The following is a 13,650-nucleotide window of genomic DNA, read 5'->3' as shown; positions in this document are numbered from 1 at the left end:
AGACGGGGTCTTGCTATATTGTCCAGGCTGGCCTCAAGCAATCCTCCTGCCTTGGCATCCCAAATCACTGGGATTACAGGCATAAGCCACTATGCCTAGCCCAATATCTATTCATTCCCTTAACAAGGATAACACTTTTCTCATTAATGAATCCTCAAGAAGAATGTTCAGATTCTTACATGCATATTTAGTTCTGTAGTGTGCCTGAAAAGATCCATGGTGTCATAACTTCCAACTGCCTCAGCAATAAGAGCCTATAAAAGGAAAAAAACAGACTCTTAATGTGTTTAAAAGGCAGTAACAATAATACAAAATGAAACTGTCTAGAAGAACCAAAGGTTTACTAGCTGAGCTTAAAAGCAAAGTTAACCTAAGTTTTTCACTTCTATTGTTATTATTTTAACTAAATCTTCCAGTTACCTGCTAAAATAAATTATTTTTAAAACCAAAAATACTTTTAAAATAAAAATTAAAAAGTGATTCTGATAATCATCTAAGATCTACTGAGCTAGAGCAGTACTACGCGAAGTGAGGTCCCTTGGACCAGCCTCATAATCATCACTTGGGAGCAGTTAGAATGCAAATTCTTGGACTCCCTGGGTTCAATGGCTGACACAGAGGCTAGTATAGTAACGCCACTGCCCCCAGATGCTACCACAGTGAATGGGAACAGGAGTTTGCCTTTCTAGCTCTGCTTGCTTCACCAATTAACTAGAATTAGGCCCAAGAGTCTAAAATACAACAAAAGATCTCTAAACCCTGATTAATAATTTTCTGATAAGCAACTGACTGCTTACTAATTCATTATAATTTCTCAACCAGGCAAGAACTTCGAGGCCACTCAGTCTAATCCCCTTCTTTTTCAGGTAAGAAAATTAAAATCCAGAAAAGTGATATGCTAAGGTAAAAAAAGAAAAAAAAATCAGTAGGTAACAGACTCAGACTAGTAACAAAGTATCCTGATTCCTATTTGGCAGTACAAAAATCTGAATTTGGGGGAGGAAAGAATACTCATAAACAAGTGACAAACCAAATATGAAGATTTTACAGAAACATAATATTCAAAATGATCTTTGTAAATGTGCATTTTCTTTGTAATGTGAGTTAAACAATAGAGTTCTGGGTTTATTTTTTAGGCACAGTAATGTCAGACTGGTAAGTGTTCAAAGGCCCCCCAAGTCAGAGTTAAATCCTTACAAGCTACGTGGCCTTAGGAATGACACTTAGGAGCTCTGAGTTTCTATTTCCACAACTATAAAGAGAGTATAACATCAACCATATCTCAAAGAATTGATGATTGATAGATTAACTGAAATAGTGTATACAAAGAGCTAAGCACAGTGACTGGCACAAAGTAAGCCCTCAAATGCTATCCGTTACCATTATTATCACTGTTATGCATATTAGTCAGTTATTGATATCAACAAGCTTATTAGTAACTATATGTTATATTTCTTACTTGTCCAATCCAGCACATTAAATAAGATGGATCAAGGGATTGGGCCATTTTGAAAGCTTCATGAGCTTGCTAGGAAAAAAAGGCAAAAAATATTACAGCAAGTCATTTTATAAACTTATTAAACCGCTTATGTTTAAAAAGCATAAAATAAGTCAAACCTCTCATCATAAATATGTATGAACATAAAATTTCACTATTTAAGCATAATTAGCAATGCTTAAAGCAGTGTTTTAACTACACAGTTCTAGAACACTGCTGGGTGCAACAGATTTCTCCCCAGGTTAGGAGTTCTGAACCCTAGCAAAAAAGGGTTCTACCTTGTCATCTGCAGAACTTTTAACCAACCAATCATCCATCCATTAGATAGCCATAGGTTTGAAGGCAATGATTAAATAAGGCTATCTATTCCCCTTTCTTTTAGCTTAACTGGGAGGATAAGAACTCACAACCAATGAAGTCCTAACCAATGAAGTCCTAGAGATGTATATACCTGCTACTAGAGAAGGAGTGATCAACAACTTAATTCTGCATTAAGCAATCAGGAAACTTCAAAAATATCTAATTTGGACACATTAACTTGGATGCTTTTTTTCTGCTACAAAAAATAACTTTTTATTACATACTGCTTTATACTATTTTCTCAACAATCTATGTATGGCAAGAAACAGTCTTATTTTTCCTATTTTTAAAAAGTAAGCTCATGGGCAAAAACTATCCCATGCTACAATAAAACCACATCCATAGCTTATTAAGACATTGTTTTATTTAAATTAAAAAAAGTTCATGTATTTTAAAATCCAAATTAATATTTTCTTCAATCTATTTACAATTTTCTAAATCCAGTCTTTTTTGCAGGGACTTAATGTATCCTTGAGAATATTGAGAAAGCTTTTTGGGATGAGATTCAATATACCGGCTGAAACACAAAACAGTTCAGACATGGTATTACCTACAGATTTATGGAAACTTTCCAAACATGACCTATAAACATACTCCCAGTCACTTTAGTTCTAATTGCCTAAGGTATAATTGCTCAAGTATGACAAATTACACTTGCTATTTAAAGAGATTAATATCTACTAAAGCCAAAATGTAAAGCATCCAAGAAAGGTTAAATTTAAGCTGCTAGAGAGTACTAACTGTCTCCCTTGTGCTCATCCACTCCACCTCCAACACTATCTACATAGGACTTCTCTTACATGTGTACAGATTTAAAAAAATGCTGAATTGATTCAGAATCGAACTGTTTTAATCTCTAAATGAAAAACCAACATAATCACAAAACCAGAAGTTTCTTGAAGGTCATAAAAAGGAAAATAAATCTTACACATTAATTATTTGACATAAATTGAATATCATCAATTAACTAGCATACTGGAGAGCATACTGGCTAGATAACGATGTGCAAAAACATTTCTCCACAAGGAGCTGAGCTATTGAGGAGACAATAACATAGAAAACATTCTTTGTTTTAAATATGACAGACAGGCAACATATTTACCTCAATATTTTCATTTGTGAGGTATAACACTCCCAAGTTGGTCCATGCAACAGCATTCTAAAAAACATAACATTTTTTTTCTTAAAATAGGCCCCTTGTCTAGTTGAAAGTCTCAGAAAATTAGTAATACTAAATTTTGAAGTTCTTTTTCATAGACACATAGAATACTCACAATTTGTTCTGACTGGATTGATTTGATGAAACAGTGCTGAGCAAGGGCATAATTTCCAATACCTGAAAAATACAAAACTTGATGAAACTGAACTTTGTTTGAAATACACAATCTTCTAAAAATATTGAAGTGTTACTCAATTCTCACCACTGTAACATGCAACCACACCAAGAGCATTCCAGTATAAGTGATTATTACTGTCGAGTCTCACTGCTTTTTTCAGACACTGAAAAGAAGTTAAATTAGATTAATTTTTATTTCTTGGAATAGCAGCATGTATATCAAGATATATGTGGTTTTATGTGAAAACACTATTTACTTCATCCAAAACAACTTCGAGAAAAGCATTATGTTTTTGAAAAAGTTTATAAAAAATTTATTTATACCATACATGTAAAGATTTCTCCAGCAACTCCTTAAGATCATTCATGTTGCTGCCTGTTTCTGCTAGATGTTGTGCTTGGCGATAATAATTAATTCCAAGGTCACACCATGTATTAGATGTAGACATCAGTTTTAATGCACGACCATAACACCTATGGGAATATAAAAGTGAATGTTTTTTGTTACAATGCCTTAATTCAATTCAAATGTTATTAACTGGCAATCTTTGCAAATTACCTTCCTCCAAGGTGGAGGAGCTCATTTTTCTTTAATACTTGTTTTCCTTCTTTCTGACCTAGAAGGACTCCTAAAACATGAACATTCACTTTAGATGGTGAGACAGCATACAGACAGGTACAAGCATCCCCAGCTAGCTTCCAGAGGCAGGACACATCAGCTCGATGCTGTAGAGCACTAAAAAAAGAAACATTGTGATTCTTACAAATTATTTATAAAAAGCATGAAGTTTATCTCCCTGATTATTACTTAAAACAGAAAAACTGTACATTAAGCACTTTACTAGCCTCCTCCTAACTGAATTATATCATATCACCTCCCTAATAGGAAGGGAAGAAGAAAAGGAGAAAGGGAAGGAGGAAGGGATTACTTTAAGTGCCAGAAATTTTGTGGACACTTTTTTTTGTTACTCTTCACCATTTTTATTAGAAGTAGCAGCAATCACGCAAATAAATAAATAAGTTTTCCAGGACCAATTTCCTTTTAATATTAAAATGTTAAAACTATGCTTTTTGTGTTTAAGCAATGACCAAGGCAGTAAAGTTCGTAACTCTCTTACAACTGACAATTGTAAACTCAGGTTTTTGCTTTTAGATCTTCTCTCATGCTGTGTAGTTTTGACTACATCCCCACAAAGCTCATGAGTTGGGAACTCAATCTCCAGGGCAACAATGTTGAGAAGTAGGACCTTTAAGAGGTGATGATGTCACGAGGGCTCTGCCTCCCTAAATGGATTAATACTGTTATTGTAGGAATGGGTTAGTTGTCACAGGAGTCAGCTCCTGATAAAAGGGTAGGTTCAGTCCCACTTTTTTTCTCTTGCATTCTGCCCTTCTGCCATAGGATGACCCTCACCAAGATGCCAGCACCATGCTCCTGGACTTATCAGCCTCCAGAACCAAGTCAAATAAACTTCTGTTCTTTGTAAATTAACCAGTCCATGGTATTCTGTTACGGCAGCAAAAAATTGATGAAGACACCTCAAATAAAATATACCAAATATATTTGGTAAGATCTGAAAGATTTTTGTAAATTTTATGTTTTAATTGGCATAACTATATATATTCATGAGGGACAGAGATGTTTTGATACATATAATGTATTGTGATCAGATCAGGGTAATTAGCATATTAATCATCTCAAACATTTATAATTTCTTTGTGTTAGGAATGTTCACTATCCTCCTTCTAGCTATTTGAAACTATATATTATTGTTAACTACAGTCATCCTACAATGCTATAGAACACTAGAACTTATTCCTCCTATCTAGCTGTAATTTTGTGTCCTTTAACAAGTATTACCCATATATCCTTTCCCCCTACCCTTCCCAGCTTCTAGTATCCTCTGTTCTACTTTTTACTTCTATGAGATCAATTTTTTTTTAGCTTCCACATATGAGTAAGCACATATGGTGGTTAACTTTCTGTTCCTGGCTTATTTCACTTAACATAATGTCCTCCAGTTCTATCCAAATTGCCTTAAATGATAGCATTTCATCCTTTTTTATGGATGAATAGTATTCCACTGCATATAAATACCACATTTTCTTTATCCATTCATCTGTTGTTGAATATCTAGGTTGATTCCATATCTCGACTATTGTGAATAGTGCTGCAATAAACATGAGGGTACAGATGTCTCTTTGATATAATGATTTTCTTTCCTTTGGATAAGTTCCCAGTAGTGGGGTTGCTGGATCATACGGTAGTTCTATTTGCAGTTTTTTGAGAAAACTCCATACTGTTCTCCACAGTGGCTACACTAGTTTGCATTCCCATAAACCATATAAGAGTTCCCTCTTCTCCACATCCTTACCAGCCTTTATTTTTTGTCTTTTGAATAACAGACATCCTAACTGGGGTGACATGATACCTTACTGTGGTTTTGATTTGCATTTTCCTGATGATTGGTGATGTTGAACATTAATACCCTGAGACCAAAAAAAGCCAAAAATCTAAACGTAAAAATCTGAAGAACTACATTTACCGAAACAAGAGCAGACTGAATGAACAAGCTCAAAAAGCAAAGAGAAATATTAATTATGGTGACAGAGGGCAATTCCTTTTAGAATGAGAAAAACTTCAGCTATACATTTTTCTTCATTTTTCTCTTCTCGAGATCTTATAAATAAAACATGGCAAATTTCACTTAAGCCAAGTCTCAATAATCAGCTATCACAAGCTGCTATGTTACTGGCAGATGGAAAGGCAGATGGAACATTTTTCATAGCCTTTTCTACTCATGGAGTCCAGCCAAAAATAATTTTCCAATGTCTTCCTAAGAAATAATATTAATTATTGTGGTCATGACTAAAAGCCCACTGAGAATCTGAAGGAAGGGCAATATGATTTGGAGTTCCTTTGCCTAAATATCTTAGCAAAATTTCTAAAATTGACAGCAAAAAATGAGGAGAGGAAAAAAGTGAAACAGGCGATTTTAAGAGCCTAAATTCTTATTTTGAGTTCAATAAAAATAAAATATCTATAAATTGAAGTAACTTATATCACCCTTACACAATAATTGTGATAGTATTAATGTCTTGTAAGTCTGGAAGTAAATATACATTTGGAGATTATAATTGTTTTATATGCCACCTTCTAATGGGTTATGTTACATGTTATCCAGAATAACATTTCCTAGGCTCAGAGAGGCAGTATTTATAGCTAAGGTACTGTCACCCAAAGGTTCACATTTACTCTTAAATAGCAGTTCAAATAAAGCATGCCCTTTACACAGTAACCTTCTCTTTAGAAAGAACTACATTATGTGAGACTTGAAAAGTAGCAATAAAATTCAGTGAGATAAAAAAGGGTTAGGTTTTCTTTTCATATTTGGTTCATATGAAAAGCAATTCTGGAACAACCAATAAATACAAAACAGAGGAGAAACCAAGCAGGAAAAGAGGGGAAGTAGAAGAAAGATGTTTAAGACTTACAAAAAATTCAAATGTACATCTAACTTGTGGACTTTTGGAAGTCATCTACCACAGATAACACTTTTTCTGACCTAACCAATGAATTCACAGTTCTATAAAATGCCAAATCTACTCAAAATTTTCTGATTCCTTTCTTGTTATTAGACACATCACTTTTTTCCTTCACAGTTTCTCCTCAGGAGCAATCAGATTGTCATTTCCCCTTACCTTCAAGAACTACTAATAATCCTACAATTGGCTCTTACCACTGAATGTATAGCATATTGAGCACCTGAAGCCCTATTTCCCAATTGGTTCCAATTAAAGATACTCATTTCCAGGCCTACTGAAACAGAACACTAACACATGGTGTCAGAGCTGCTGTTCCACTAGCAGACTGCTCCTTCCTTCCTATTCTTTCCTATGCATCTAGGATGCCAGCCACTACTAAGAGCAGAAGAAATTATATCTGTTTCCCCAAGTGCAAAATTAATACAACATGTATGTTATAGAATTGGCTTGTCTGTTATTCTTTATGTTTGACATTCTGAGTAATTGCTATATCTAGCAGAATACATAAAATGATCTTCTAAATTTGGCTTCATTTTAATATTACAAAAATAAACAATAAATAATAAGAATAATACGAACCAAGTAAAATATTCCAGTGCTTTTTCTATGTAGTCTACGGCTTTTCCATCAAGATAATCAACTAGAGCTGCTTTTGCCATCATAAGATGGCATTCACCCAAACCTAAAATCAGGTAAGTTTGTCACTGTTATTAAAACACATAAAACAAACACTTAAAATGAACTTCAAATAAAGTTATTGGTGTTATTTTAAAGCACTTTCCAGAAAATAAAACTTAATGGTGTGTTATAAAATTATCTTAAAGCATGATCCTACATTCACTCAATAAGAAATTCAAATGGAAGAATTCTGTTGGAGTAAACATGCACTAGAAGTTATAAAAAAGTTATCTACAGAACCCAAGAATTTCCTTGACTTTGGGCAAGTTACTTACCTGCTAAAACTTTGGCTACAAAAAATGTGGATATTATCTATATGTTACTCTCCATCATATTACTACTTATTAACTATTGTGAAACAAGATATGATCTTTTTATATTAAAATCTGTATAGCAAGCTATATACTATAAGAATTAAACGAAATAGTGATTACCTAAAGTGCCTAGTAAAGATTTCTTAAATGTGAGTTCTCCTTCTCTTGAGGAAAGAGTTTTACAAAATTAAAAAAAAAAGTTTCAAGCCCTAAGTTATATGTCATTTACAATATACTATTTATGTGCTCACTTCAGCAGCACATATACCAAAACTGGAATGATAAAAAGAAGATTAGCATGGCTACTGAGCAAGGATGACACAAAAATTCATAAAGCATTCCTTAAAAAAAACCAACAGAAAAAAAAAAACCAGTTTCTTTAAAAAGGAGAAAGAAGGAAATGGAGGAGAGTAAGCATATATAATGAGCTCCCAGCTTTTTTAATACAATCATTACAAATGTAGGTTATATATGGATGGTGGTATTTTATTTTATATTACCAAAAATAACTTAGATAACTACAAAACAATGCAAGTTGTCTCTGAAGTTTAAAAAAAATTTAATGAGCTTGTATAACTTACAAAGTAATTAAAGGTATTAAGATATTCTGGAGACATGATGAATTAATTATCAAAATGTAAGAGTAGGGAAACATGTTTTAGAGATCAATTTTTAGATCTAATAGTTATCATACTGTTTGTCTAAAAGTTAAATCTCTATCACATTACTATTTATTAACTTAAGAAACAAGATTTGATCTTTTTATATTCAAATTTATATAAGCTATACTGTAAGAGGTTCATATGGATGCTTGCTGTTGACTAAAGAAGTCCTTTTCACGTTATTCAATACATTTAGGCAGGAAATCTACTCAAGGATTTTATACTTCAGGATCATAAAAGTCAAAGGAGCTACTAAAAATAAATTACCTTTTAAAGCAGGCACATAATCTTCTGTCTTTTTAATGATCATCTGGTATTGAGCTACAGCCTCCTTATATTTGCCTAGGATTTGCTGTATTGCTGCAACCTTAAACACACTGTATGTGGATTCTGGGTTCAGCTCACTGGCTTTTGTGAAGGACTTCAAGGCTGTTGTGTAGCCTCCTCTGCTTAAGTATGCTTCTCCTAACGATTCCCAACAATTGAAGTCCTTTGGGTCTGCTCTTAATGCTGCCTGTAAACTAAAATTTAAAAAACCGTAAGAGAACTAAAAGTATGGAACTATCTCCAAATCTGAAAGGAAAATATAAAATAAATAATTCAAGTAAACATATATATCTGTGGCTCCTTCTACTTATAAAAGTGCTATTTAAAGCAGGTAAATTTGTTCCTTTTATGATTAATTTTTTTAATGCTAAGAAATGTTATTTTAATTTCAGAATAAGAACAAAATGCTTTTTTTTTGAAAAAGTGCTGAACAACATTTCTTTTCCTTGATTATCTTGATGAACTCGAGTTTTCTATCCTACCAGGACAGGCGTCCATCTCAGTTTGTCACATCAACCCATAATCCCCCACCAGCAATCCTTTTACCAAACAGAAATACCACAGTTAAAATATGGAAACAATAGGCATGCTTTAAATATCTGATCAAATTCCATTTCCGTGAAAATGCCTGTACTCTAGATACTAACATAAACCAGAAACAATTTTATCTTGATTCAAATACATTTATTTACATTTAAGTACTGTTCAAATCAAATGACTCAAATTGATCATATATGAGCTGCTCCCAATGCCCTTTAAGCTGCCAAATGTCTCCCCTGCCAAAAACAATGTGTGTCAGCAGAACAACAAAGATATGTACCTCAGCTTCTCATCACTAAAATTTCTATTGAGAACTACTATACATATTTATTAAGACTTCAATTCACTAATCTGGCTATCTCCTCAACAACAGGACACCATTTAATCCATCTCTGCAATTCCACTGCCCTGCAGACAATAAACACCAATCAATCATAAAGTAATTTTGTTTTTTCTTCTCTCAAAATACAACCTGGTAAGAGACAATTAAAATGCTTAATTTAAGGAACCGTTATGCTTGTCTAACATAGTTTAAACACAATAAGGTGCCTTACTCAGCCACTGCTTGAGAATGCTGACCAGCTTTCAAATAGTATAGTCCTCGCCTAAGCCAGGCCCATTTTGCCGTTCCAGCACTTGCCTTTTGAGTTACTGTTGTTAGGATAGCTAAAGCCATTTCCTAATAATAAGAAAATACTAATATTAGATATATTGAACATTATAAAAAGACAGAATGCTCATGTAAAGTACACAAACATATTTTCATTTCCCACTTCTGATTTTTTAAACTTACACTGGTAAACATCAAATTACAGTTTCAACAATAAGTGGTTAGTAATTTAATATCTGCCAATGGAAAAAAACTTCACTTACAGAGGCAAAAATATTTATACTGCACCTATAGAAAAAAAACTAATGATAACTTTCAAGTATACATATATAAAAATATTTTCATTTATATACTCAGGATAAAAAAACAAAAAGCAAAAGTGATTATTAGACATACCATATCTTCAAGCTCCACACTTAGGTCAACCGCTGCAGCTCCAGATTCAGCATCAGTGTCATCTAATTCAAAGGCTTTCCTATAACATCCACGAGCTCTGTTTTTATCTCCCACTACGTCTCTATAATAATGACCTAAATAGCAGAAAACTTTGCCCATATATGTATCCAGTCTTGCAGCCTTTGAAATAAATATTGATAATAACAGAACATTAAAAGTTCATTTAATGAGTATCTTTACAAATACAGAAGATAAATACACAGATTAAAGAAAAAAGAAATAATTTCATTAAACATACAAAAATATGCCAAAAAATCCTTTGATGTAAGATTTAAAACAGACAGGAAAGCTGTCCCTCACTGCTTCTAGAAAGTAAAAGGAAATATAAAAATATTTTCTTTTTTGGTAAAGGAAATGTGAAATTAGAGCTGTTACTGAATTAATCTGCTCTTACAAGTCAAGATAAGAATGTAGGAGTTACAGATATTAAACATCTAAAAAAACAGGAATTTAAACATCTAACTTGTATGCTCATAAAACTACAGTGAAAATTACCTAAAAAGTATTGTTTACAAGAGATAATTATGTCTCGTTTTCTACAACACATGCTTTTCAAAAAGTAACTTTCACATTTTATGTTTTAATTTCTTCCTTGAAAACCCATATAACACCATCACAAAACCTGACATATGAAAGATAAAGCACAAAAAACAGTTCAGTAAAGAGTAATTGTAACTAATGTATATGATTATTATTTATGATTTTATAATGCCATTTCAACTAGGAATTGAATTGTAGCACTTGCTTTACCTTCAGAAAGTGGGTAAGAGCCTTTGTTTTATCTTTTCTTGTCTCTTCACCCATGAACCAGTATGTTAATCCAAGTTGGTAATGATATTCTGCAACTTCGGTATCTTTCTCAAGAGCTCTCTGAAAACTAAGTCACCAAAGGGTAATAAAAAGAAGTAGTAAAACAAATACACACACACCCACATGCAATATAGGAGACTCCTAGTTGGAACAATCAAAGTTTGAGTGATTCAGAGGTGCCAAATTAGAAACCAATCATCACTTTAGGATTTATATTATCATAAGGAAAAAAGTGATTTGTTTTTGAAGAAGAGGATCTTAAAAAAGCACAGTGGCCTTTTAGCACTACCATGTGCTAAGTGTTCAGACTATACTGAACATTACATCTGCTTAGTGAACATTATGATCAGCTGATTAGATTTTTTTTTTATTTTTTGAGTCCGAGTCTTGCTCTGTCATCCAGGCTGGAGTACAGTGGAATGGTCCTGGCTCACTGCAACCTTCACCCGCCAGGTTCAAGCAATTCTCATGCCTCAGCCTCCTGAGAAGCAGGGACTACAGGCATGTGCCACCATGCCCAGCTACTTTTTGTATTTTTAGTAGAGATGGGGTTTCATCGTGTTGCCCAGGCTGGTCTTGAATTCCTGCGCTCAAGAGATCACCTGCCTTGGCCTCCCAAAGTACTGAGATGACAGGTGTGAGCCACCACGCCCGGCTAAGATCAGCTAATTAGATTTGAAACCCATCATATAATTTTTTATAGCTACTGTACTACATGCTAAATACATTTCTTTAAAATACTAAAACTTAAAGCCTACAAAGATCAAATTCATGAAAAATCAAATCTTCATCAAGCCTACTCATTTTGAATTTTTCAGAAATATAAAGAACTAAGATGTAAATGGTTCTATGAGCAATTTATATATCCTTACCATTTTTCTGCTTGTAGATAGTCCTTTCTGCTGAAATGAATCAAAGCCTCAAGGGCATGAACTTCAGCTAGGTCAGGGTAAGAAGAGAGAAGGTCTTCCATAATCTATAAAGTAGACACCTGTCAATTCTATAGCCAAATAAAAATGCTTTTAACTCAAAAAATGCTCAGTTTGAATAAAAAAGCCAACCTTTGCAGCTTCATCAAATGAACCTTTGTTCCGATAGGCCAAGCTTTTGAGAACCAAAAGTCCTGGGATATTATCTGCATCAGAAATCTAGAAAATAATTGTAAAGAACTGCTATAAATCTCCTTCAACACAACCACAGCAATGTTTGCTTTAATTAAAGAACGAACACAGAAAAGCATAGAATAAAAAATAACAGAGGTCCTAATAGAATAAAGAAATAGAGGTCCTGATTTCTATCACTAATAACACATCTTCACTCTTCATAACCTTTTTATTAGGGAAAATCTCATATACAGAAAAAAATTACAGAAACTAGTATAATAAACCCACATGTACCCATCATCCAGCTACAAAACCACAAACTCACAAGCAATCATTTTTTTCATCTATACCTCCACTAATTTTACCACACTTCTGCTCAGATGATTTTGACACAAATCCCAGATATTGTAACTTTTTACCTGTAATACTTCAGCATCTATATCTAAAAGTTCTTTTCTAAGTTGCATAACCACATTACCATTATCATACCTAAACAAAACCAACAAACATCCTTAACACTATCAAATTTCTCAGTCGTCTCATATTTGAACAATTTTAAAAATCAAAATCTAAATAAGACACATACATTTGAACTGAATGATAATGCCTTGTCTCTTTTAATCAATAAGGTCCCCCTCCTTCTCTTTTTTTTCTCTTCCTTACAATTTAACTGTTGAAAAATATGGCTTATTTGTCACAGTTTCTCAAAGTCTGGATTTTGCTAAACGTATTCTCAAGGTGTTTAACATGTTCCTTGGTTCCCTGTATTTTCTGTATATTAGTAATTGGGTTCAGAGGTTTGAAGATTCCCAAGGATACTTCAGGTCTTCAGGTGTATTTGCACTTGGTTGTGTCTGACTGTCTTTTTTTTTGTTTGTTTTTTGGAGAGACAAGAGTCTCGCTTCGATGCCCAGGCTAGAGTGCAATGGTCTGATCTTGACTCACTGCAACCTCTGCTTTCTGGCTTCAAGCGATTCTCCCGCCTCAGCCTCCCAAGTAGCTGGGATTACAGGTGCGCACCACCAAGCCAGACTAATTTTTCTATTTTTAGTAGAGACAGAGTTTCACCATATTGGCTGGTCTCAAACTCCTGACCTCAAGTGATCCACCTGCCTCGGCCTCCCAAAGTGTTAGAGGCATAAGCCACTGTGCCCAGCCTGATTGCCTTTGTGTGATGTTAGTAGCCATTAACCCTTGATGCCTAGATCTATTAATTCACTGGGGATTGCAAAATGGTGATTTTCTGTCATTTTCTCTTATTAGACAGAATACTTCAACAAAGGCAAATTTCTCCTACCTTCATTATTTCATTATCCTGAGGAATGATTCAGATAAAGGCAGGATAAATGCCTTTATTCTTCATAGTTGGGTTCTTAGCATTCCCCCAAACATTTGTTTTCTTGAGGACAT

The 13,650-nt window shown here is 33.8% G+C and overlaps 1 protein-coding gene and 1 non-coding gene across 3 annotated transcripts in view; one reads left to right on the top strand and one right to left on the bottom strand.

Annotated features, from left to right (window-relative positions):
* SKIC3 (SKI3 subunit of superkiller complex) overlaps positions 1-13,650 on the bottom strand; it is a 97,612-nt gene that overhangs the window by 49,173 nt on the left and 34,789 nt on the right. For both annotated transcript variants that reach the window (XM_016952993.3, XM_063811106.1), the window contains 14 exons: positions 12,199-12,285; positions 12,010-12,113; positions 11,078-11,204; positions 10,268-10,447; positions 9,816-9,940; positions 8,662-8,915; positions 7,320-7,422; positions 3,754-3,930; positions 3,524-3,668; positions 3,280-3,358; positions 3,133-3,194; positions 2,961-3,017; positions 1,460-1,528; positions 180-254 (listed from right to left, as the gene is read on the bottom strand). In XM_016952993.3, the coding sequence (XP_016808482.2) occupies positions 180-254; positions 1,460-1,528; positions 2,961-3,017; positions 3,133-3,194; positions 3,280-3,358; positions 3,524-3,668; positions 3,754-3,930; positions 7,320-7,422; positions 8,662-8,915; positions 9,816-9,940; positions 10,268-10,447; positions 11,078-11,204; positions 12,010-12,113; positions 12,199-12,285 (1,644 nt within the window). The remainder of the gene's footprint in view (positions 1-179; positions 255-1,459; positions 1,529-2,960; positions 3,018-3,132; positions 3,195-3,279; positions 3,359-3,523; positions 3,669-3,753; positions 3,931-7,319; positions 7,423-8,661; positions 8,916-9,815; positions 9,941-10,267; positions 10,448-11,077; positions 11,205-12,009; positions 12,114-12,198; positions 12,286-13,650) is intronic.
* On the top strand, positions 7,976-8,082 carry LOC112209298 (U6 spliceosomal RNA). Its single transcript, XR_002944045.1, has one exon. It is a non-coding gene; the product is annotated as a U6 spliceosomal RNA (small nuclear RNA).

This window comes from Pan troglodytes, chromosome 4 (assembly GCF_028858775.2).
Source record: "Pan troglodytes isolate AG18354 chromosome 4, NHGRI_mPanTro3-v2.0_pri, whole genome shotgun sequence".
NCBI classification, from domain to species: Eukaryota; Metazoa; Chordata; class Mammalia; order Primates; family Hominidae; genus Pan; species Pan troglodytes.
This window is presented reverse-complemented; position numbering and strand designations above follow the sequence as displayed.